Source organism: Aethalodelphis obliquidens, unplaced genomic scaffold, assembly GCF_003676395.1.
Source record: "Aethalodelphis obliquidens isolate GAN/ISIS:26980383/991018 unplaced genomic scaffold, ASM367639v1 scaffold8, whole genome shotgun sequence".
Classification (NCBI taxonomy): Eukaryota; Metazoa; Chordata; class Mammalia; order Artiodactyla; family Delphinidae; genus Aethalodelphis; species Aethalodelphis obliquidens.
Window position 1 is genome coordinate 54,674,809 of NW_020837952.1, and position 21,966 is coordinate 54,696,774.

At 44.9% G+C, this 21,966-nt stretch overlaps 1 protein-coding gene across 2 annotated transcripts; it reads left to right on the forward strand.

The window, feature by feature from the left end:
* The first annotated feature begins 278 nt into the window (after window positions 1-278).
* Window positions 279-21,239, forward strand: EIF3L (eukaryotic translation initiation factor 3 subunit L). 2 transcript variants are annotated; one of them, XM_027107604.1, is made up of 13 exons: window positions 279-450; window positions 997-1,045; window positions 1,949-2,159; window positions 3,662-3,741; window positions 6,526-6,587; window positions 9,780-9,849; window positions 10,049-10,122; window positions 12,663-12,834; window positions 14,560-14,714; window positions 15,486-15,656; window positions 16,469-16,966; window positions 19,741-19,821; window positions 21,019-21,239. In XM_027107604.1, the coding sequence occupies exons 1-13, from the start codon at window positions 418-420 to the stop codon at window positions 21,055-21,057; spliced, it is 1,695 nt and encodes a 564-aa protein (XP_026963405.1). In that variant the 5' UTR covers window positions 279-417; the 3' UTR covers window positions 21,058-21,239. The 2 variants fall into 2 exon arrangements, with proteins under 2 accessions (XP_026963405.1, XP_026963406.1); XM_027107605.1 differs by lacking the exons at window positions 279-450; window positions 997-1,045; window positions 3,662-3,741 and having other exon boundaries at window positions 2,081-2,159.
* Window positions 21,240-21,966: the final 727 nt, after the last annotated feature.

Genomic DNA, 21,966 nt, shown 5'->3' on the forward strand with positions numbered 1-21,966 from the left:
TTTTGCCGCAGGCAAACCTCTTACAACTAAATCCACGATCAGGCCCCCCCATATCCGATTTTCCCTTCATGCGAGAGGGCGGCCGAGGAAGCTGTCAGCCATCTTTTGAGTGGCATTACTTCTTGTTTCAACTACTTTGCCCATCCTTTATTACGCCGAAATATTTAATGTGTTTAATTCTAACTTTTTGCGAGTATTATAGAATCACCTTCCTTGTGGAGCCTCTATTTGAAGGAGGAATAATGTATGGGGTTTTTGCTTTCGCCCTTCCAAACATGGCTGCCTTAGATTTCCGGCGGCTCCGGAAGAGCTTCCGGTTTCCCGGCAGCCTCGAGGGGACTGGACTTCCGGCGTCAAGAGGCAGGCGAGGCCCGCCTTTTCCGTTCTTTCCGGCCTAGGTCCGCGAGCGGTGCAGCCATGTCGTATCCTGCCGACGATTACGAGTCTGAGGTAATCTGGTCTAGAGCGTGTGCGGAGCTCCGCGACAGGGGCAGGGCTCTTTGGATGCTGGGCCCCGCGGGGAGACGGTGTCCGGGCCTCTCCGGGAGCACTCGCGGGCCGCGACCAGCCCCAGCCGGCCTCCCCGCTTGCGCGTTCCTCATGCCGTTGCCACCCGCAGCTCCCGGCTCTTGATCAGCCCGTCTCGGCCCGCCCATCTCGTGTGTCCGGTCCCCTGGTCCTCTCCTTTTCCAAGTCCGGGAACGGAGGCTAGTTACAGGATTCTGTGTGTCTGTAACTGCACTCTGATTTCTTATGGTCTGGGTTCAGTCTTGCCAGGCCTCGCAGATTCCCACAGCCTCTTGTGCTTTGCTCTACCTTATTGCAGCCGTAACGCGGTATTGTCATTGTCTGTTTATTCTCCCTTTTCTCACAGGCGTGTGGGTTCCTCAAAGAACGAGATTGTGTCTTATCCACCTTTGTATCCTTAGAACCTAGAACGAGCATTTTGGATTCACGAGCTGGTGACTGTCTTGTGTGTGTCTCTTTCGTTTCTAGGCTGCCTACGATCCCTATGCTTACCCGGGCGACTATGATATGCACACAGGTGAGTCTACAGGTTTGTCTGGCCGGCTTCTAGGGATTGACACCTTTTTGGATGTCTCAGAGCAGCTCTGACGGGCACCTGCTTAAAACTCGGTCTTGATGGTCCAGGTTTAGAGTCAGTTACTAGCTCTCACCAGGAGAGCTATTAAACCAGGCCTTATTCATGGTCCACCTCAAAGTCCCAGAAGGGAAGGGTTACTGTCCTGACTGTGGTTTCCTTGTTGAAGCTATTAGCTGAAAAAGAAAATCTTGTTGTGAAAAATTAAAGTCATTGAAACCAAGTCCAAGTGAAATCTTTTTTGGAAGGTTTTTGATGTTTCCTGAGTTGTTACAGTAACTTGGTTTGATTTAGCACTTATTAAGTGCCATGTGTTGTTCTGGGTACTTGGGGTGAAGTATTTCATTTGCCGCTTACAGCAGTTCTCCAAAGACATGAATGAACATTACAAGTGAGAAAACTTGAGGACAAAGAAGTTTGGTTACTTGCACCAAGTCATATGGGTAGAAAATGGCAGTCATTCATTTATTCAAAAAATATTAAGTGCCTACTACTTGCTGCCCTTCGCACAGTTCCCCCTCTCCCCCCATAGCTGTTCCAGGTCTTGAAGGTACACCTGGGTGCAAGACAGACAGGGTTCTTGCTTTCATAGACGTTAGGTTCTGGTGCGGGAAACAATAAGCAAATAAATAACTTCAATAAATAAAATGAATAAGTAGTGGGAAAATGTTCTGAGGAAACAGGCCCGTGGGGATTGGGAGTGACCTGGAGACGATTTATATTTCTGAGTGTTTAAAAGGGAATTGTACCCGATTTTATAGATTTGAGTTTTGTTTCGCGGATGGCCTTGCCCTTTTGTTAAGTTCTATATGTGGATTTGAAGTATTTATTGTATCTAATCTCTAGGAGATCCGAAGCAGGATCTGGCTTATGAACGTCAGTATGAACAGCAGACCTATCAGGTGATCCCTGAAGTGATCAAAAATTTCATCCAGTATTTCCACAAAACTGTCTCAGACTTAATTGACCAGAAAGTGTATGAGCTACAGGCCAGTCGTGTCTCCAGCGATGTCATTGACCAGAAGGTATATGAGATCCAGGACATCTATGAGAACAGGTATGGGCCATTGGCTGAAATGATCTCTTACTGGGTGAGACTGGCTTAGTGATGCAGTCTCTAAAAAGGGGTGATGTTTATTCATTTCTCTGTAAAGAGAGTGCCTGAGGGGTTTCTGTGATTCTTTGGGGGCTAGGGACATGTTATTTTGTTGAACTCATTGCCCAGAACTTGTACAAGGCCTAAAACAATACCATGACTATCAATAATTGTAATAGCAATAATATGTATGATCATTATAGATCAGGCAATGTTCGGAGCGCTTTTTCTGTATTTACTGATTTACCCTTCCCAGTAACCCCATGAAGTAGGTTCTGTTGTTTTCCTCATTTTATAGATGAGAAAACAAAGCACAGAAAGGATAAATCTCATAGCTAGCTAAGTGGATGTGCTGAGTTTTGAACCTGTCCAGTCTGTCCCCAGAACCTAATTTCTAAACTGTGCTGGACAACTTCTCAACACAAAACAGGGTGAGCTAGGGATATTGGCTCGGTGCTTTGTGACAGCCTGGAGGGGTGGGATAGGGAGGGTGGGAGGGAGGGAGACGCAAGAGGGAGACATGTGGGAACATATGTTTATGTATGACTAATTCACTTTGTTATAAAGCAGAAACTAACACACCATTGTAAAGCAATTATACCCCAATAAAGATGTTAAAAAAAAAAAAACAGGGTGAACTGAGCTCTGAGTGGTTGCTTCTGGATTTTATTTTATTTTTTATTTTGTTTGCTGTACGCGGGCCTCTCACTGTTGTGGCCTCTCCCGTTGCGGAGCACAGGCTCCAGATGCACAGGCTCAGCGGCCATGGCTCACGGGCCCAGCCGCTCCGCCGCATGTGGGATCTTCCCGGACCGGGGCACTAACCCTTGTCCCCTGCATCGGCAGGTGGACTCTCAACCACTGCGCCACCAGGGAAGCCCTGCTTCTGGTTTTGAGGGGACGGCCCTTATGTAATGGGCGTTAGAAATGAGACAGGTCAATCAGAGTCAGATAGTCAGGAAAGACTTCATCAAGGAAATAGGGTTGTGAAGCATCTTGGGCATCAGTGTTTGCGTTGGATGCTTGAGGGCTGTTGTGGCATCAGACTGCAACAAATAGACTGATGTGCTTCCATGTTTGGAGAGGGGGAGGAGGCACAGTGCTCCAGGAAGTGGAAGGGGAGGTGGAAAGCTGAGGGAGGGGGGTGGGGGTGTCTAAAAGGTAGTTCTCAAGTCAGGGAACAGTAAGCAGTGAAATATGACTAGAGTTCATGATACAGAGGCAGGAGATGATCCTGAAGAGCTTGGTAGGTGCCTAGCTGATGTAAAAGAAATCTTTCACCTTATTAAGAAAGATTGTCTGGGTTGAGGAAAGTTGTAGACTTCGAGGCTCTGGCCCTGGCTCTGTTTCCGTGACTTCTTCCCTTTTCGGAGTTTGGGTACTTATTTATTAAAATATGAGGATTGTCTCTTCTCAGATCCTTCCTGTTTTGGAGTTCTAGAATATTTTTTCTTGATTTTCAGCTGGACCAAGTTGACTGAAAGATTTTTCAAGAATACACCTTGGCCTGAGGCTGAAACCATTGCTCCACAGGTTGGCAACGGTAGGTGTGAGTGTTTTGTGTCCTGTGTGTTGGGTGGGATCCTATGACTGAGGCTCATTAGAAAGCTCAGGACGATCTGTGTCTGTTTTGGTCGCCGTTTTATTTCCCCAGGGTTTGGTACATAGTAAATTCCTTAGTAAATAACTTGTTGAATGAAAACTGAGTAGATGAAGAGGGGACAGAGGTGTTTCACATGTGGTGAAAACTGAAGTTGGGATTTTTGTCTTGACTGGTTTCCTTTTCCCTCTGTAATTTTTGGGGTCATTACAGTTGCTCCAGAATGGGCTTTCTGGCCTCCTCTCACATTTCACTTTCTGATGGTGTCTTTTATATACGGTGTGAAGTAAGAAGAGCCAACTTCATTCTTTTGCATGTGATTAGCCAGCTGTCCCAGTACCAATTTTCAGAAAGACCATTCTTTTTCCATTGAATTGTCTTGGCACTTCCCGAAATCTGTTATCATGTAAATGTAGAGGTTTATTTCTAGACTGTCACTTTGATTCCATTGATCTATGTCTATCCTTATGCTTGTACCAACCACACTGTCTAAATGATTGTAGCTTTGGAGTAAGTTTTGAAATTGGCAAGTGTAAGTCCTCCACCTTTGTTGTTCTTTTTCAAAATTGCTTTGGGTCTTCTGAGTCCCTTGAATTTCCATGTGAATTTTAGGATCAGCTTGTCAATTTCTGCAAAGAAGCCAGCTTGGATTTTGATAGAAATTATGTTGGATCTGAAGATCAATTTGGGAGAGTATTGCCATTTAACAGTATTAAGTCCTGTAATCCATGGACATGGATGTCTTTCCATTTATTTAGGTGTTTGATTTCTTTCAGCAGTGTTTTGTAGTTTTTTAACGTAAAAGTCTTTCACTTCTTTTGTTACAGGTAACATTTTTTGAATACTAAACATTAGTATTATCATTGTTACTCAGGTTTAGAACTCATTCTTTTTTTTTTTTTTTTTGGCCACACAGTGCGGCCTGCAGGATCTTAATTCCCCGACCAGGGATTGAACCCGTGCCCCCTGCATTGTGAGTGCAGACTCTTAACCACTGGACCTGCAGGGAAGTCCTAGAACTCACTCTTTTTTTTTTTCTTTTAATTTAATTTATTTTTTATACAGCAGGTTCTTATTAGTTATCTATTTTATACATATTAGTGTATATATGTCAATCCCAATCTCCCAGTTCATCCCACCACCACCATCCCCACCACTTTCCCCCCTTAGTGTCCATAACGTTTGCTAGAACTCAATCTTAAATGTGTTTCCATGTTGCTCAGACATTACGCTCTGTTTAACATTTTGCCTATAAAGAATATAATATTATGTATGTTGAGCACAACAGGAGTCCTGTAATACACGTTTTTAAACAGGTAAGGATTCACAGGACTCAAAGTATGAAAGATTTGGTATAAAAATCCCCCTCCCATTTCTATCCCAAGTTGTCTGTTTTTCTCTCTGGAGCCATCTAGTGTTCACTATTTTCTTGTTTATCCTTTCTCTGATACTCTATGCATATATAAGCAATTAGGAATAACTTTTTCCTTTTTTACAAAGACTAGATAGATGCTCCTTGCTTTCCATTTTTAAAATTTATTGTATTTTTGGAGAGTATTCTGCACCTCCAGGATTCCCAAGACCCCCCCCAGGTTTGATTATTTGCTAGAAGGATTCATAGGACTCAGTCCGACAGCTAGGGGGCTTTCTATGGAGCTACCAGAGCAGATCATTACAGACTCAATGTCCAGGCATTTTATTGGGGGCTGGTCGTGTAGGCACATCCTCTGCCTAGCATGTACTGAAATTCCAGACTCCCAGAAGGAAAGCAGGTGTTCAGTATAAACCATGTTGTTTGCACAAACAGTTTAGGGATAGCAGACCACCCTTATGAGATTGGTGGGAAACCCTCCTGAAATCTAGGTTCCCAGATGCCAAGCAAGGACCAACTTTACCAGCAGGCCTTTCTAAGGCTAATAGTCTCAGACCTGTATGTTAATTTCTGCACAACATTGATATCCAAAGAGCTCATCCCCGCTTTTTAAAAAATTAATTAATTAATTTATTTTTGGCTGCGTCGGGTCTTCGTTGCTGCGCGCCGGCTTTCTCTAGTTGCGGCCAGAGGGGGCTGCTCTTCGTTGCGGTGCGCGGGCTTCTCATTGCGGTGGCTTCTCTTGTTGTGGAGCATGGGCTCTAGGTGCACGGGCTTCAGTAGTTGTGGCACTCAGGCTCAGTAGTTGTGGCTCATGGGCTCTAGAGAGCAGGCTCAGTAGCTATGGCACACAGGCTTAGTTGCTCCGTGGCATGTGGGATCTTCCCAGACCAGGGCTCGAACCCGTGTCCCCTGCATTGGCAGGCGGATTCTTAACCACTGTGCCACCAGGGAAGTCCCCGCCTTCTTTCGTTTTAATGGTTGCATCATATCAATAGGATAAATTCCTTAAAATAGGATGTCTAAGTCAAAGATCCCCATGTATTTGCAGTTTTGATCCTGTCATATCGCCTTCCGTGGAGCCATTAGTATTTACGTCTTGGTTAAGCAACTGTATGGCAAAAATATCTAAGTGGTGAAGGGAAACGGGCCTGAATGAGATTAAGATGAGGTTGAAAGGATAAAGTGGGAAATGAAGTTTCTCGTTGCATGTATTCTTGGGGTGTAAGTGTTAGAATTTTGATGTTGTTTGGTTTCTGAAATAACATTTTCCATTTCCCACCACGGGCTAAAACTGCCAGAAGACCCCGGTTGTTTGGTGGATTACTAAAGCACCCCTCTGCCATCTCTTTCAGATGCTGTCTTTCTGATTCTGTACAAAGAATTATACTACAGGCACATATATGCCAAAGTCAGTGTGAGTATCTAAACGTTGCCGGCAGTTTTTAAACTATGCCATTTTTGTCCCTGGAAAACAGTTGCTAGTTTATATTGGTTCAGTGTCCAAGAGTGGTTGGCATGTTTTCTGAGCTTTCTTTTAAGAAAGGATGGAGGGAATGATTGAACCCAGAAAGCTGGGTGTCTGTTTCAGGCAAATGGTACCACTGCATAGCCTGTCCATCCTTTTTAATTTCTTTATCCCCACAGTTCTTGACTGGACACTTATCACATGCACTGGGTTGCAGGACGTCATCCTAAAAGTGTGTTCCCAGGTACCTTCGGATGCCTCCGCTTGGAATGCCCTTGCTTTTTCCCTTCAGTGCATTGCCACTGAGCCTCCTGCCCTCTGAGAAATACATACAACTGTCGCTGTGTGCCAGGCACAATTCTAGGCACTTGGCACACATCTGCATGTCTCTAGTCCTCATGGTGATCCTGCAAAGTAGGCAAACGGAGGCCCAGAGAGGTTGCTTTTTCTCAAATTCATGCAGCTAGTAAATGGCAAAATTCTTTGAAGCTAGGCCGGATTCTTTTCTTCCTGATTTCTAAATTTTAGAGTGCCCTAAGTCTCTTAAAATACTATCTACACTGTTTACAGGCATACCTTGGAGGTATTGCAGGTTTGGTTCCAGACCACTGCAATAAAGTGCATATCGCAATAAAGCCAGTCCCATGAATTTTTTGGTTCCCAAGTGCATATAAAAGTTATGCTAGGGACCTCCCTGGTGGTCCAGCAGTAAGGAATCCACCTTACAATGCAGGGAATGCAGGTTCGATCGCTGGTTGGGGAACTAAGATCCCACATGCCGTGGGGCAGCTAAGCCTGCGTGCTACAACTAAGACCCGACACAGCCAAAAATTTATTTTTAAATAAATAATCTTAAAAAAAAAAAGTTGGGCTTCCCTGGTGGCGCAGTGGTTGAGAGTCCGCCTGCCGATGCAGGGGACACGGGTTCGTGCCCCGGTCCGGGAAGATCCCACATGCCGCGGAGCGGCTGGGCCCGTGAGCCGTGGCTGCTGAGCCTGCGCGTCCGGAGCCTGTGCTCTGCAATGGGAGAGGCCACAACAGTGAGAGGCCGGCGTATCGCAAAAAAAAAAAAAAAAAAGTTATGTTACACTGTACTGTAGTCTGTTAGGTGTGCATATAGCATTGTATCTTTTAAAAATGCACATACCTACCCTGGTTCAAGGCATTATTATCTCTTGCCTGAATGACGGCATAACTGCTCACCTGGTGTCAGTTTCCACTCTGGCCCGTTTATGTTTATTGTCAACCTAGTAACCATGGTGATCCTTTTAAAACATAGTCTCATCAAGTCACCCCCTTCCTCACAATCCTACCGTGACTTCCCATCATACTTAGAATAAAATCCCAAGTCTTAGTCATGGTCCTGCTTGACCTGGTCCCACACTTCCTTGCCAGTCTCACTTCCTGCATCTTTCCCTCCTTCCCTTGGCTCCTAGCCATACTATGTGACACTTCAGAGTACCTATCGCTCTCTGACATTGTCTTATTTATTTGGGTTTTGTTTGCTTCACCCACTAGAGGGTAAACTCCAGCAGGGCACGGACTTTGTCTTGTTCGCTGCTCTAATCCAGTGTCTGATCCCCCACGTTGACACGTTAATTGTTGGAGCGTGTATGTGCGTGTGTAAATTAAAGAAACTGCCACCACAGTCTCCTTAGGGTATTTCCATCTAAAGAGTTCCCAGCTTCTCACACTCACTCTCATCCCCCTGAGGATGACTTGACCTGACAAGAGCTCTGGCCTTGGCCCAGGAGCCCCCCACCATCAGTGGCGGTAGGTGAAGGAGTTCTTATTGCCAAAGTAATGCAGGGGGCCATGTTTTTCTGGCATCACAGTGAGCTCTCTGACTACCTCATTTGATAGAAAGTAAAGATTCTCTTCTGTCATTGATGCTATGGCTCAGGTACTTTGCAGGCTGGGCTAGTAATCTAGCCAGCCTGTATAACATGGCTTTCGGCAGAACGTGGCATCAGAACCCATAGTATGTCTGGTTGCCACCTCTGATCTTTCCTCTGGTCTGTAGATGAAGATGCAGCAGAAGTTTGTTGACCCTGTGATCTCTTCACTAGGTACCAGATGGGGCAGTTTCACGTACATGATGGGAGGGAGTTGGAGGGGGAGGTTTTCATTGAAAGAGCATTTACTGTATTAGGCACTTTCACTTCATAATCTCATTTTTCAGAGGGATTAAGTACCTTGTCAGACCCCACAGTTAGTAAGCAGTGGGGCTACGACTCCAAGGCAGTGTTCTTTCTACTCCATCACAACATACACCATACATCACGTTGTTCCCCAGCTCAGAACTCCTCAGTGGTTCTGTTGCCAGCCACATGAAGTCTAGATCAGGGGTCAGCAGCCTGCTGTGTACAGGGTCAGATAGAGAGTATTCTAGGCTTTGAGGGCTGTAATGGTCTCTGTCGAATCTATTCAGCTTTGTAGCAGCCATGACAGTGAGTACACATGGCTGTGTGCCAATTAAGGTTCTTATTTACAAAAACAGGTGGCGGTGGATTTGCTGACCCCCTGGCTTAATTCTTGTTTGGCACTGTAAGACCTCTGCATTTCTGGCCCAGTGTAGCCCAGTGTAGCATTGTCTGCCTTACTCCCTAACCTTCAAGCACCACGATTTTACTTCTTTGCCTTCATTAGTCCTGTTTTTCCTGAAACACCTTCCCCTCACTCCTCTGCCTTGCCAGATCTATATGCCTGATCTTTAATGGTCAGTTAAAGTTTTTGGTATAAAACTTGGCCGTTGGCGTCAGGTATTCGGTGCCCCTTTGAACTGCTGTAGCACTCAACTACCTTCCCTGTCACTTGAGTGCTCTCACGTGCTAAGAAGGGGAGAGCTGACGTCAATCCTCATATATAGTTGCCCCTTGAACAACGCGGGTTGGCACTATGCGAGTCCACTTATATGCAGGTATTTTCAATAAATATTTATAGTGTTATAGGATCCACCATTGGTTAAATCTGCAGATGTGGAGGGTCAACGATACATTATACACAGATTATACACAGATTTTTGACCAAAACCCCTGTGTTTTCAAGGATCAGCTGTATTTGTTTTCAACTGTCAGTGGCAGGCCATGAGTAGAACGCATTTAGATTAAATGTGTCCTCCTTTCTCTGCTTTCTTTACAGGGGGGACCCTCCTTGGAGCAGAGGTTTGAATCCTATTACAACTACTGCAATCTCTTCAACTACATTCTCAGTGAGTCTGAGGTTATGATGAGACCTCGTATTGGCCTTCAGCTCTTTTTAGCAGGATTTTAATGTGCAGGTGGGAAGAGGGGGAAGTCTTGTGGTTCATAGTCCTTTTAAGAGAGAAATTACAAAATGCGTTCTGCAGCCTTACTGAATGGGCATATAGTCATTGATCGAGTCTGACCTTTCTGTGGTCTCTTGCCCAGATGCTGATGGTCCTGCTCCCCTCGAACTTCCCAACCAGTGGCTCTGGGATATCATCGATGAGTTCATCTACCAGGTATCTGGTCACCCTTGGCCTAATTTGAAATAACTGGTCCAGACAAGGAGCAGCTGTTACCATTGTTTGTGTTGTTGAAAAGATCATGGTGTACAGCCACCCTAGGGTAGTGTGAAATACCCTGTGGAAGTGGCCTCTATGTTGTGGTGTTTTGAATCAGTGAGGTCTAAGAGCTCCATTCTGACCTCAGAAGTCTGGAGAACTGAGCTCCTGACATTCACCACGTTCTTAACTGACCTTGAGAGGTGGTCTGGCAGGAAGAACACAGGTTTCCAGGCTTTGGAGTCAGCTAGGAGTGGGTACTTGTCTGGGGGCTGCCACCTGGTGGCTCTGTAGTGATGATGTGTTACTTAGCTCTCTGAGCCTCACTTTCCTCGCCTACAGGAGAAAAATTCTATATCTTGATTGTGGTGCTGGTGATATGAGTGTATGTTGGATCAGAATGAAAGAACATTTTTATCAAAAGGGAAAAATTACCTGTCTCAGAGTGCTGTTGCTAAAAACCATAAAATAATTGATTTTGGAAAAACATCTTTTCCATGTTTTACAGGGATGGCACAGTTCTTACTAGGTATTTCAGGAGAAATCAGTTTCCTAATAAAGCAGTTATTTGAGCCCCATGGATCAAAGAGACTTTGAGTACAGAGTGCTGATAAGTTGTGATTGGTGAGCTGAGGAAACCTTCCTAGGGCACTTTGAGAAAGAGGCTTCCTGCTCAAGACAGGCTTCAGTCCTTTGTGCAGTGAAGGCCACAAACCACACTGGCCTCGTTTGCCCTCTCTGGCTCCTTGGCTTGTTATTTGGCGTAATTTTAGAAGATTGGCTGTCCTGTTGGCTAGCAGCAAGTCAGCGAGGATCATCTGTGCTAAGGTTCTTCATCCGTCTTAAAATAATCCTAATTCCCTGGGCTTAACTGGTGTTCTCTTAAGGAGTTTAAGTGCTCTTGCTTCTAACAAAGACTGGCCAGTGTGGGCCAGGTGTGATTCCACCAGCCAGTCTTTGTGAAAAGTGAGAGCACTGTAAGCCGCTTAAGAAGAAAACACCAGTTAAACCGCATGGGGTGAGGGGCTCTTCCCCACCGGTCTCTTCTTTATTCTTGTTTTTTGTCTTTTTTAAAATTAAAAAAAAAAAAAAAATTTTTTTTTTTTTTGCTCCTTATTCCCCACCACTCTTTCATTTATTTGTATTGATGCAGCAATATATGAACGTGTTGCTATTGTTGAGATTTTTTTTTTTTAACTGCAGATAAAGTGAAAGTGTCTTCCTTCCTTGCCTTTGCAGAGGCATCAATTACTGTCTGGAAAGATAGTCATCGTATAGAGACCTGCCTTGTTCTTTTGTGCCATGTACATGGTGTACCACTCTTCTGGTGTATGTGTACAGATAAAGTCTATTTCTAGGGATGATTATAAGTAGAATTGTTGGCTGAAGGATATTTGCTTTTAAAATTATTTTATCCATTTGTTTATTTTATTTATTTATTTTTGGCTGCATTGGGTCTTCGTTGCTGCGCGTGGGCTTTCTCTAGTTGCTACTCTTCATTGCGGTGCGCGGGCTTCTCACTGTGGTGGCTTCTCTTGTTGCGGAGCACGGGCTCTAGGAGCGCGGGCTTTGGTAGTTTTAGCACGTGGGCTCAATAGTTGTGGCTCGTGGGCTCTAGAGCGCAGGCTCAGTAGTTGTGGCGCACGGGCTTAGTTGCTCCGCGGCATGTGGGATCTTCCCAGGCAAGGGATTGAACCTGTGTCCTCTGCATTGGCAGGTGGATTCTTAACCACTGCGCCACCAGGGAAGCCCCGATACTATTTGTTTATTGTAAATTTGGAAATGTTTTCTCCTGCGCTCTTGGAGGAGGATGATATTTCAGAGTTGAAAAGTAATCTTAGGTCATCTAGAACCTAGATTCTAGGTCCCTGGTTTCCAAACCTGTGTATGCACCAGAAATCAACCAGGGAGCTTTTAATTCTGACAGAGTAACTAGGTCTCCTGTGCTAGTCTCTGGGTGACAGATGGAGCCAGCCCAGTGTTGGTCCCAGATAGAAACCCTGCCCCAAACAAATAGCTGTGGTATTGTACCCTATATGTGCCTTACACTTGTCCAGGCTCTGTGGTTGGGAAGGGGTGACTCAGACTGGGTTCCTGTCACAGGTGAATTGATGGTCAGCTCTGGAAGGGAAGACACACATGCAGGTACCTGCCCCATCTCTACCACGTATGAGTAGATCTGTTGTAAACCACCTGATTCTGGTGGCCAGGCTGATGGCACTGTGATGCCCAGAGACGTTAAGTACTTTAGACTATGTTTGACTCCAAATTGAATGTTTTTTCCCACAAATTACCTCTCATTTTAGAGCTTTTTGCTTAGCTGTGGAATAAGTAACATAGTAATGAACAAATCCACAGCTTAATCAAAGATGGCTTTGAAAGAACCAGTAGTGCACAGACTGGTGTAGCAGGAGAAGTGGTAGCAGTAGCGTGTTGTGTGCTGTGCTGTCCCTTTGGCGTTAATGCCACTGCTGCACGTTTCCCTTCTTCCTCAACAGTTTCAGTCGTTTAGTCAGTACCGCTGTAAGACTGCCAAGAAGTCAGAGGAGGAGATCGACTTCCTTCGTTCCAATCCCAAAATCTGGAATGTTCACAGTGTCCTCAATGTCCTTCACTCCCTTGTAGACAAGTCCAACATCAACCGACAGCTGGAGGTGTACACAAGTGGAGGTGAGTGCTGCCTGCCATCTGTGCCTCATGAGTAGAGGCCGCGGGTAGTGCGGAGGAGCGATGGGCTGCTCCTGTTTGGTATTTGGGTGTGAACAGGAGCCGAGGGCTGATTTGGGGGCTGCTGGGCTTGGCAGTCTGTTGGCCGACAGACGGAACAAGCACTTCCTGAGAGCTGCATTTGTAAACACTTCTACTCCCTCTCCAGGGCCTTTGTTTAGATAAGCACTTCTCAAACTTTTTGGTGTGAGGACCACTTTACAGTCTTAAAAGATTAAGAATCACAAGTTTATCTATATACAGATCTTGTTACAGTGAGAAGAGTGGTGTTTTTGCAAACCTCTTTAATGTCTGGCTTCGTAGAAGAGAGCTGGAGTCTCCTGCTTCTTCACTCAGTCTGTGGCAATATGCTGTTTTGGTTGAAGTATCTGAGGGAAATCTGGCCTCACACAGATATTTAATTGGGACAGGGAAGAGAAACTCAATAGCCTTTACAGGTAGCCTGGCTCTTCTCTGGTTCTGCATCAGAAGTTGACAGCGGGTAGTTTCATACAGGTTAGTTGCAGTGTGGAATCTGAAGCCTTATCAGTGAACTTATACTTTGTTACATTAAAGTTTATCGGTTTATCCTGCAGCTTGAATGAATTTTTTTTACTCATGTGTGATTTTGTAAAATACGGATTCATTGAGCTATCAAGATTTTCTGAAAGTTGACACATTTTATTGTACATTTTTGTTGTTGTTGTTGTTTTAATTATTTATTTATTTTGGCTGCGCCAGGTCTTAGTTGTGGCATGCGAACTCATAATTGCGGCATGCATGCAGTATCTAGTTCCCCAACCAGGGATCGAACCTGGGCCCCCTGCATTGGAAGCTCAGAGTCTTACCCACTGGACCACCAGGGAAGTCCCAATTATACAGTTTTTTGAAACCACATCTGTTACTTTGACCATCAACCTTATCAGATAGGTCTTCATTGGGGAGCTGTTGAGTTCATAGTGGCAGATAGAAGTTTTATGAAATTCTAATTTTTACTTAAAAGCTCAAGTTTTCATTGGCAGCAAACACTGCCAGTTGTTTTCATTGACATCTTAACAAGCTCACTGCACTCATTTTTGAGAAAATACCCATGTCTCTATTCAGTCTGTGTATCAGTTATTTTTTCAATTAAAAATGGGGTTTTGTGGGGAAAAGGAAGTGGCTGGTTCTTTTATTGCAGGTCAGTGGTGGTAAAGAATACAGCGATGACAGTAGAGTTTGGTGCCACTACCCGATTGATGCTAAGTTGTCCATAGTTTTACCCGCGTTGTTTTTGCACCATCAGTGCAAATGTCAACTCAGTGAGAAAGGCAAATAGTATCTTAGGAAGGTAAATAGGAACACACCTAAATAGTGTTATTAGGAAGATAGCTTTGATCTCATGGACTTCCTGAAAGGAGGGGCCTTGCCAAGTAACTCTTATTGATGAGAGGGGTCCCCTCATATTCTTAGGTGTGTATGGTGGGGGGGGCTGCCACACCCCTTAGGTGACTTAGAAATGTAAGCTTAGCATAAGGCCAGGCATGGTGTTGCTTGGTATTCTTTCTAAGGCAGTTATTCCCTATTGCAGGAAGCTTTAGAGACTGGCAGTAGATGAAGAGTTTACTGAGGGTAAACTTCAAGGGTCAGGCTTGCCCTCCTTCCACTGCCTCTGCTGAAGTGCTCACAGTGTCCGTGTGTCTCTCTCAGGTGACCCTGAGAGTGTGGCTGGGGAGTATGGACGGCACTCCCTCTACAAGATGCTTGGCTACTTCAGCCTGGTGGGGCTTCTGCGTCTGCACTCCCTGTTGGGGGATTACTACCAGGCCATCAAGGTGCTGGAGAACATCGAACTGAACAAGAAGGTAATTCATTCCCTGTTTCCTCAGGCCCACCTTCCCAGAGCCAGAAAGTCTGTCTGTCTGCTTCAAGAGAGACTCTGATCTATTATTAGGACAGATTTCATGGAGAATAAAAGAGGATTCCTCCCCAGGTCAGTGGAAAATTGAGACAAGAACTGGGAAAACCACTGCAGGGAAAATCTGAACCTGGACCAGGTGGTTTCTCTTTGGTGCTTAACAATTAAAATATTCAGCAGTCTTTTGATTCTGTTTTCAGACCAGACTGATGCTGGCAGATTTTTACTTTTCAACTTTCACTGAAGAATTAATGAAAGACTTACTTAGTTCTAAGGTGGCACAGGTAATGATACGTTAGCAGTGGTTGTTTTCCTAGCCACAGAAACTTGGTACGTTTTTGTTTGATGTGTGTGTATCTTATCTGTCCTTTTTCTTATAGGGCTATTTGGAAAAGCAAGGACTAGAAAGCAAGAAAGAATGTGAAAGTGAGGTGTAGATGATTTTAGAGCTGAAAGAAATTTTAGGGTTACCTGGTCCAGTCCTTTTCTGTTACAGCCAAGAAAATGGAGTCCTCAGGTCACATAATCAGTAAGTGGTACGATCTGCACTCAGAGCCTCTGACTTCAGAGCCAGGATTCCTCTGGGTAGTTCAGGGCCTCTGCAGGGAGCTCTCAGTGCTTCCACCTCAGCCGACACTAGGCCCCAGCAATTTTCAGATCCTACCTGGGATGAATTGGTCTTGAGATTCATGGCTGCTGCTTCTGCCTCCTTCCACAGAGCATGTATTCTCGTGTGCCCGAGTGCCAGGTTACCACATACTATTATGTTGGTTTTGCATATTTGATGATGCGTCGATACCAGGATGCTATCCGGGTCTTTGCCAACATCCTTCTCTACATCCAGAGGACCAAGAGCATGTTCCAAAGGACCACGTACAAATATGAGATGGTAAGGAGGCCTCTGACCACCTGACTCACCTGTGCCAACAGTTTTTGGGTAAACGCCTTCCAAAATTTTGCTCTTCTATATGCTTTTTCAATAGGATGATTTTTTAATGGCTAGCCTACTTAAGTGTTTTCTTCGTTACACCTATTACTTCGGATATTAACACCCTGATGATAAGGACAGGATTTTTGTTTCACTTTTATTCCCCAGCAGTGCCTAGAGTGTTCACTGGGCTGTGGGTGTTTAAAATCAGTTAGATGTGGGTACTGCCCTCAGGCAGTTTGCCTGGAGGAGGGTGGATTCAAAACATGCATAGAATTGGGAGCAGGTTTCTAAGCAGAGCAGAGGTGTTGAGACTTGGAAGTGTGGTCATGTAGTAGCACAATAAATCATTTTGGCTAGAAGGCAGGAGAACAGTCCGATTGGGGTGTTAGAGTCTGGGGTGACCTTCACGGCCCAGCTGAAGTATTTAATCTTTATTCTGGAGGTGTTAAGTGCCAGCAGAGATTTCTGGGTGAATTGATCATACTTGGTGTGGAACGATTGACCTGCCAGTGATGTGTAGGGCGGATTGGTGAGACCGAGGCAGAGGTACCAGTAAAGAGTCCAGGAAACAACTACAGAGGACCTGGAACTAGGCCAGAAGTTCCGTAGAGCTAGAGGGAAGATTGGAGGAGACATTGGGAAAGTTAGCTGAAGGGTGTAAGACAAAGGGAGAAGTCAGAAGGTCTGTACAGAGTGTACTTGGGAGGGTGGTGGGGACCTCAGAAAATCCATTCATTTGACCCTGCACCGATCTCTCCCCCCACCCCCAGATTAACAAGCAGAATGAGCAGATGCACGCCCTGCTGGCCATCGCCCTCACCATGTACCCCATGCGTATCGATGAGAGCATTCACCTTCAGCTGCGGGAGAAATATGGGGACAAGATGCTACGCATGCAGAAAGGTGACCCACAGGTCTACGAGGAACTTTTCAGCTACTCCTGCCCCAAATTCCTGTCACCTGTAGTGCCCAACTATGACAACGTACACCCCAATTACCACAAGGAGCCCTTCTTACAGCAGCTGAAGGTGTTTTCTGATGAGGTGCAGCAGCAGGCCCAACTCTCAACCATCCGCAGCTTCCTCAAGCTCTACACCACCATGCCTGTGGCCAAGCTGGCCGGCTTCCTGGACCTCACCGAGCAGGAGTTCCGAATCCAGCTTCTTGTCTTCAAACACAAAATGAAGAACCTGGTGTGGACCAGTGGCATCTCTGCCCTCGATGGCGAATTTCAGTCCGCCTCTGAGGTTGACTTCTACATCGATAAGGTATGACTGCCCCTTGGGCTAGGTTCTCAAGGCACCCACTGTTCTGGGCATCTGGGACACATCATTGAACAAAATCAACAAAGATTTTTGCCCTTGTGCTGGTATTCTAGTGTTAAAAAAATGACATAAAGCGTTATAATTAAGCAAGCATGTAGTAGTTTGGAAGTTGCCACGTGCCCTGGAGTAAGTTGGGGTAATGGTGGTGGAAGGCACAGGCTGCAGTATTAAGTAAGGTGCTCAGGGTAGAGTTTGTTGAGAAAGTGAAACCGAAGCTAAGACTTGAAGGAGGTGTGGAAATTAGCAAGCAGATACCTGGAGGAAGAGCATTCCAGGTGGAGGGAGCAGTTAGAGCAAAGGCCCTGAGGCAGGAGCGAGCCCAGACAGCTGCAGTGTGGCTGGAGTGGCCTGAGAGGAGGTTGTGGTGGGAGATGAGGTTGGAGAAGAAGCGGGGAGGGTGCTTAGTAGACTGCTGGAAGTCCTTTAGTGGGTGGGAAGCCATTGTCCTGACTTGTACCACCCTAGATTGGTGCTGCCTGGTTTTGAACTTGATATAATGGGATTATGCAGTATGTGGTATTTTCTATCCAGCTTCTTTTGCTCAACATTGTATTTGAGAGAATCGCCATCCACCGTTGTCCTATGTAGCAGTAGGTCAGTCATGCTTATTGTTCTGTGATGTGTGATGGTCCAAATTCTACTGCAGTTACTGACCACGGTGTTTCCATTCTTCTACTGGTGGACATTTGGGTGGTTTTTGGCTATTGAACAGTATACATAACGGTGTTTTTTGGGTTTTTTTTTTTGTTTTTTTTGGCTGTGTTGGGTCTTCGTTGCAGCATGCAGGCTTTCTCTAGTTGAGCTGAGTGGGGGCTGCTCTTCATTGTAGCGCACAGGCTTAGTTGCTCCACGGCCTGTGGGATCTTCCCGGACCAGGGCTCAAACTCGTGTCCCCTGCACTGGCAGGCGGATTCTTAACCACTGCAACACCAGGGAAGCACCTATGAGGCAATTTTTTAAAATATCCTACATTTTTGGTTGCTTTCAGAAAGATGTTGGTCTACAATACACATATGTACACAACATCTCTTAGGGATACACAACCCTAAGAGACAAATAACCTCACAAGACCTATACCATACATATGTGTGTGTTTATCCATTGCTAACAACTACTTTTTATTTATTTAATTTAAATACTCTTTTTTCACAACGTTGTAAATCAACTATAATCCAATAAAAAATAATTTTTAAAATTAATTTTTGGCTGACAGTTTTTAATGATAAAATTTGCATAACAAACTTCACCACTTTAAAGGGTGTAATTCCATGATTATTAGTTTGTTCACCGTGTTGTGCAACCATCTCTGCTATCTAATTCCACATTTCCATCATCCCCAAAAGAAATCCCTGCCCATTAACAGCATTCCCCATTCCTCCTTCCCCCCGCCATCCCTGGCAAATCAGGGATCTTCCTTCTGTCTCCGTGGATTTTTCTATTCTTGATATTTTCTAAAAATAGAATCATGAAAGATGTGGCTTTTTGCGTTTGATTTCTTTTACTGGGCATCTTTTCAAGTTTAATCCAGGTTGTAGCAGGTATCAGTACTTTATTCCTTTTTACAGCCAAATAACATTCCACTGTTTAGGTATACCACACTTTGTTTATCTGTTCATTAGTTCGTGGACAGTTGAGCTGTTTTCACTTTTTGGCTATTATGGATAATGCTGCTATGAATTTTTGTGTACAAGTTTTGTGTGAACAATATTCTCTCGGGTATATATACCTAGTTGTGGAATTGCTTGGCCAGTTTGGGTAGCTTGTTTTTGGAAGCTCATCTTGCTAAACCAGATCCTCTCATTTTAGACTTAATGGCTTTTTGAAGGCTTGGTGTTTGGCAGAACTTGGCTATCCCTGCCATGAACAGACTCACCAAAAGCAGAAACATGTCTGTTGGGGAAGTTTTTCAATGTTGTTTTTAAGTCATGTTTTTAAATATCAGAACTGTCTATCCCCTGCCGTATCACGTCAGCTAACTAAAGTCCTTTTTGCATTTATTCCCAATGCCTGACATGTACGCGTTCTTTGCCAATATCAGTCATTTGCTCCATCCCTCCATCCCTTTTAGTGGCCCAGCTGAACTGGTCCCAACCATCTGGATGGTCTTTAATAAAACACTTCTCCCAAGATTTAGCAACTTAGTTATTACAAATAAAATTTTGCTGTGAGGTTATATTCAGGTTAAATTAATAATATGATTTAAATATCCTACATGAAAATGTTTTTAATTGCATGTTTTTATTATTGTTCCTTATTGGTTCAGGTTTGTCCTTGGCAAATTACTTTCTATTTTTTTTGCCTTTTTTCATCCTTGACTTGAAAAAAATCCTATCAAAGAGATTCAGAAAGTTCTTGGATCTTAACCTAGATTATGTCATAATTTACAAGTAAAATGGTGCTCAACAAAATATTTTGAGCTAAAAAACAATTTAAAATCTAGACTAATTTGCAACTTTATACTCATAAACAGTGTATAAGAATAAAATGCTATTTTAAATGTTACTATAGCCAAAAGATTCATGTTCGTTAAAAAGACTAGAAAATAAAATAAATGAATTAACAAGAAGAAAATAAAAATCAGCCATCTAAACAGAAAGAGCAGCTCTTGACTGGTAGTGCTCTTCCATAGGGGTCTATCTGGCACTTAGCATCACTGCTGTTTGCAGGCCCGAAAGCAGCTCTCCCTCACCGCTCCTGTCTGGTTGCTTTTCTCATAGGACATGATCCACATCGCAGACACCAAGGTGGCCAGGCGCTATGGGGATTTCTTCATCCGGCAGATTCACAAATTTGAAGAGGTGAGAGGTCTGAGAGAGCGGTGTGTGGGCTGGGGACAGAGGTTAGGAACTGGGTGGGGAGTTATAAATTGTTTATTTCTCATTTCTGTTTTCAAGAAAGCCTGAAATTGGCCCTTTAAGTTTCTGAGCTAGACTGGCTGGCTGCTTGGGGTTTGGGGAGTGGGGTTGGGCCCGCAGGAGTTGCTGTGTCAGCCTTCTCTGGAGCATCTCTTTCCAAGATCTCCCGCTGCGGGTGGCCGGCTCTCTTTCTCCCTCCCTGGTATTTCCTAATATGGGTGGATTCACTGCCTGCTCTGACCCATCCCTCACCACTTGGCAGTTACTCTCTGACTTAGACAGGTCTGGCCAGTTTCTGCAAGCTGAGACCATGAAGCTCTGTTCTGACAGACTTGGTGCATTCCACATCCTGCCCTTGGAGAGGTCTTGTGGGTCACTTTTTGTGGCCGTAGCTAGAGCCACTGCGTCTTGGTGCTTTGAGTCCTCCAGCAGAGGTCACTGCTGTGCTGTGGTCCATGATACCAGACTCCTCCTGCAGGATAATAATAGAGCCCTGACAAGTCTAGTCACCCTGGGTCCCTTTCCTGTCTATAAAATGGGCAGAGCAGTATGGGATGTGTGTTTGTTGAGTATGAAGGGCAGATAGAACAAGCTGCATGAATTGTGTGACACCATAAGAATGTCAGGTGGAGGACCTAACCAAGCATTTACACATGATAGTAGACAACTCATGCTCATGTCAGAGGGGCGGCCTGGCCTGGTGATCGTGCACACTGTAGGAAAAGGTTTGGTGAAAAAGCCATATCTGACTGGGCTTCCCTGGTGGCACAGTGGTTAAGAATCTGCCTGCCAATGCAAGGGACATGGGTTTGTGCCCTGGCCTGGGAAAATCCCACATGCCGCAGAGTAGCTAAGCCCGTGCGCCTCAACTACTGAACCTGTGCTCAAGAGCCCACAAGCCACAACTGCTGAGCCCACGTGCCACGACTACTGAAGCCTGAGTGCCTAGAGCTCGTGCTCCGCAACAAGAGAAGCCACTGCAATGAGAAGCCTGCGCACCGCAACGAAGAGTAGCCCCTGCTCACCACAACTAGAGAAAGCCCGCATACAGCAATGAAGACCCAACACAGCCAAAAACAAACAAACAAACAAATTAAAAAAAAAAAGCCATATCTGACTTTGCTTTTCTTTCTCTTCTAGCTTAATCGAACCCTGAAGAAGATGGGACAGAGACCCTGAGTATATTCATACTTGACACTACTCAGGAACTATTTTGATGTCATCATAGGTGGGGAGTGTTTTTGCCACCATGAAGCCTTTACCTAGCTCAGCCATCAGCCAGTCAACTGAGTTGAAGTTTATTTAAATCAGGGAGTGAAATTTTTAAAGTAGGTCTCAATAAAGAATCTTCTTTAGAGTCACATTTGTCATCTCATTATTGTTGGGGAGCATCTGTGGACAAGGGCAACAATATGTAATTTCCCATTTGTCATGAGATACTTTCTCCTGATGCATTCGTTATTGGTGTTTGAATTATTTAATCCCTGGATTCATAAAGCAGTATACAGGACATTTTCATATTCAGTATCTTATCTGCATCTCACAAGACTCCTGTGAGCATTAATGACCTGCCATAATTTGCGTGCATGTTCGTGGAAGTGCTGGGTTTCAGGAAGGAACTACTGAACACCTACTGCCAGGACCGTGCTGAAAGGAATCCATGTACATTGCCTATACTTCACAGCTCGGGTTTAGTGGGATCCCCATTTCACTGATGAGGAAACAGACTCGGGGAGTTAAGTGACTTGATCGAGGTCACGTAGTTATAAGGAAAAGCAAAGAGTTGGCTCCAAACTCTGCTGTCTTCTGCTCCCAGGTCTCCTGACTTTTCACACTGAAAACTTTGGTTTATGTCGTGGGCAGCCTCTCCCACCCTCAGTGAGGTTCGGAGCTACTGCTTGTCTGCCGGAACCTTCACGGCCAGTCACAGCTGAGTTGTGTCCGTTTTTCCCTCTCTCTGCCATCCCTCCCTTAAACAACCATATGGGATCTGCCATCTTGGGTATTTCTTTGAGATGGCATCTTCTGCATCCCCAAACCGAGCAGCCCACACTGTCATCAGAGCCAATTTCTAATCTTTTCTAACAA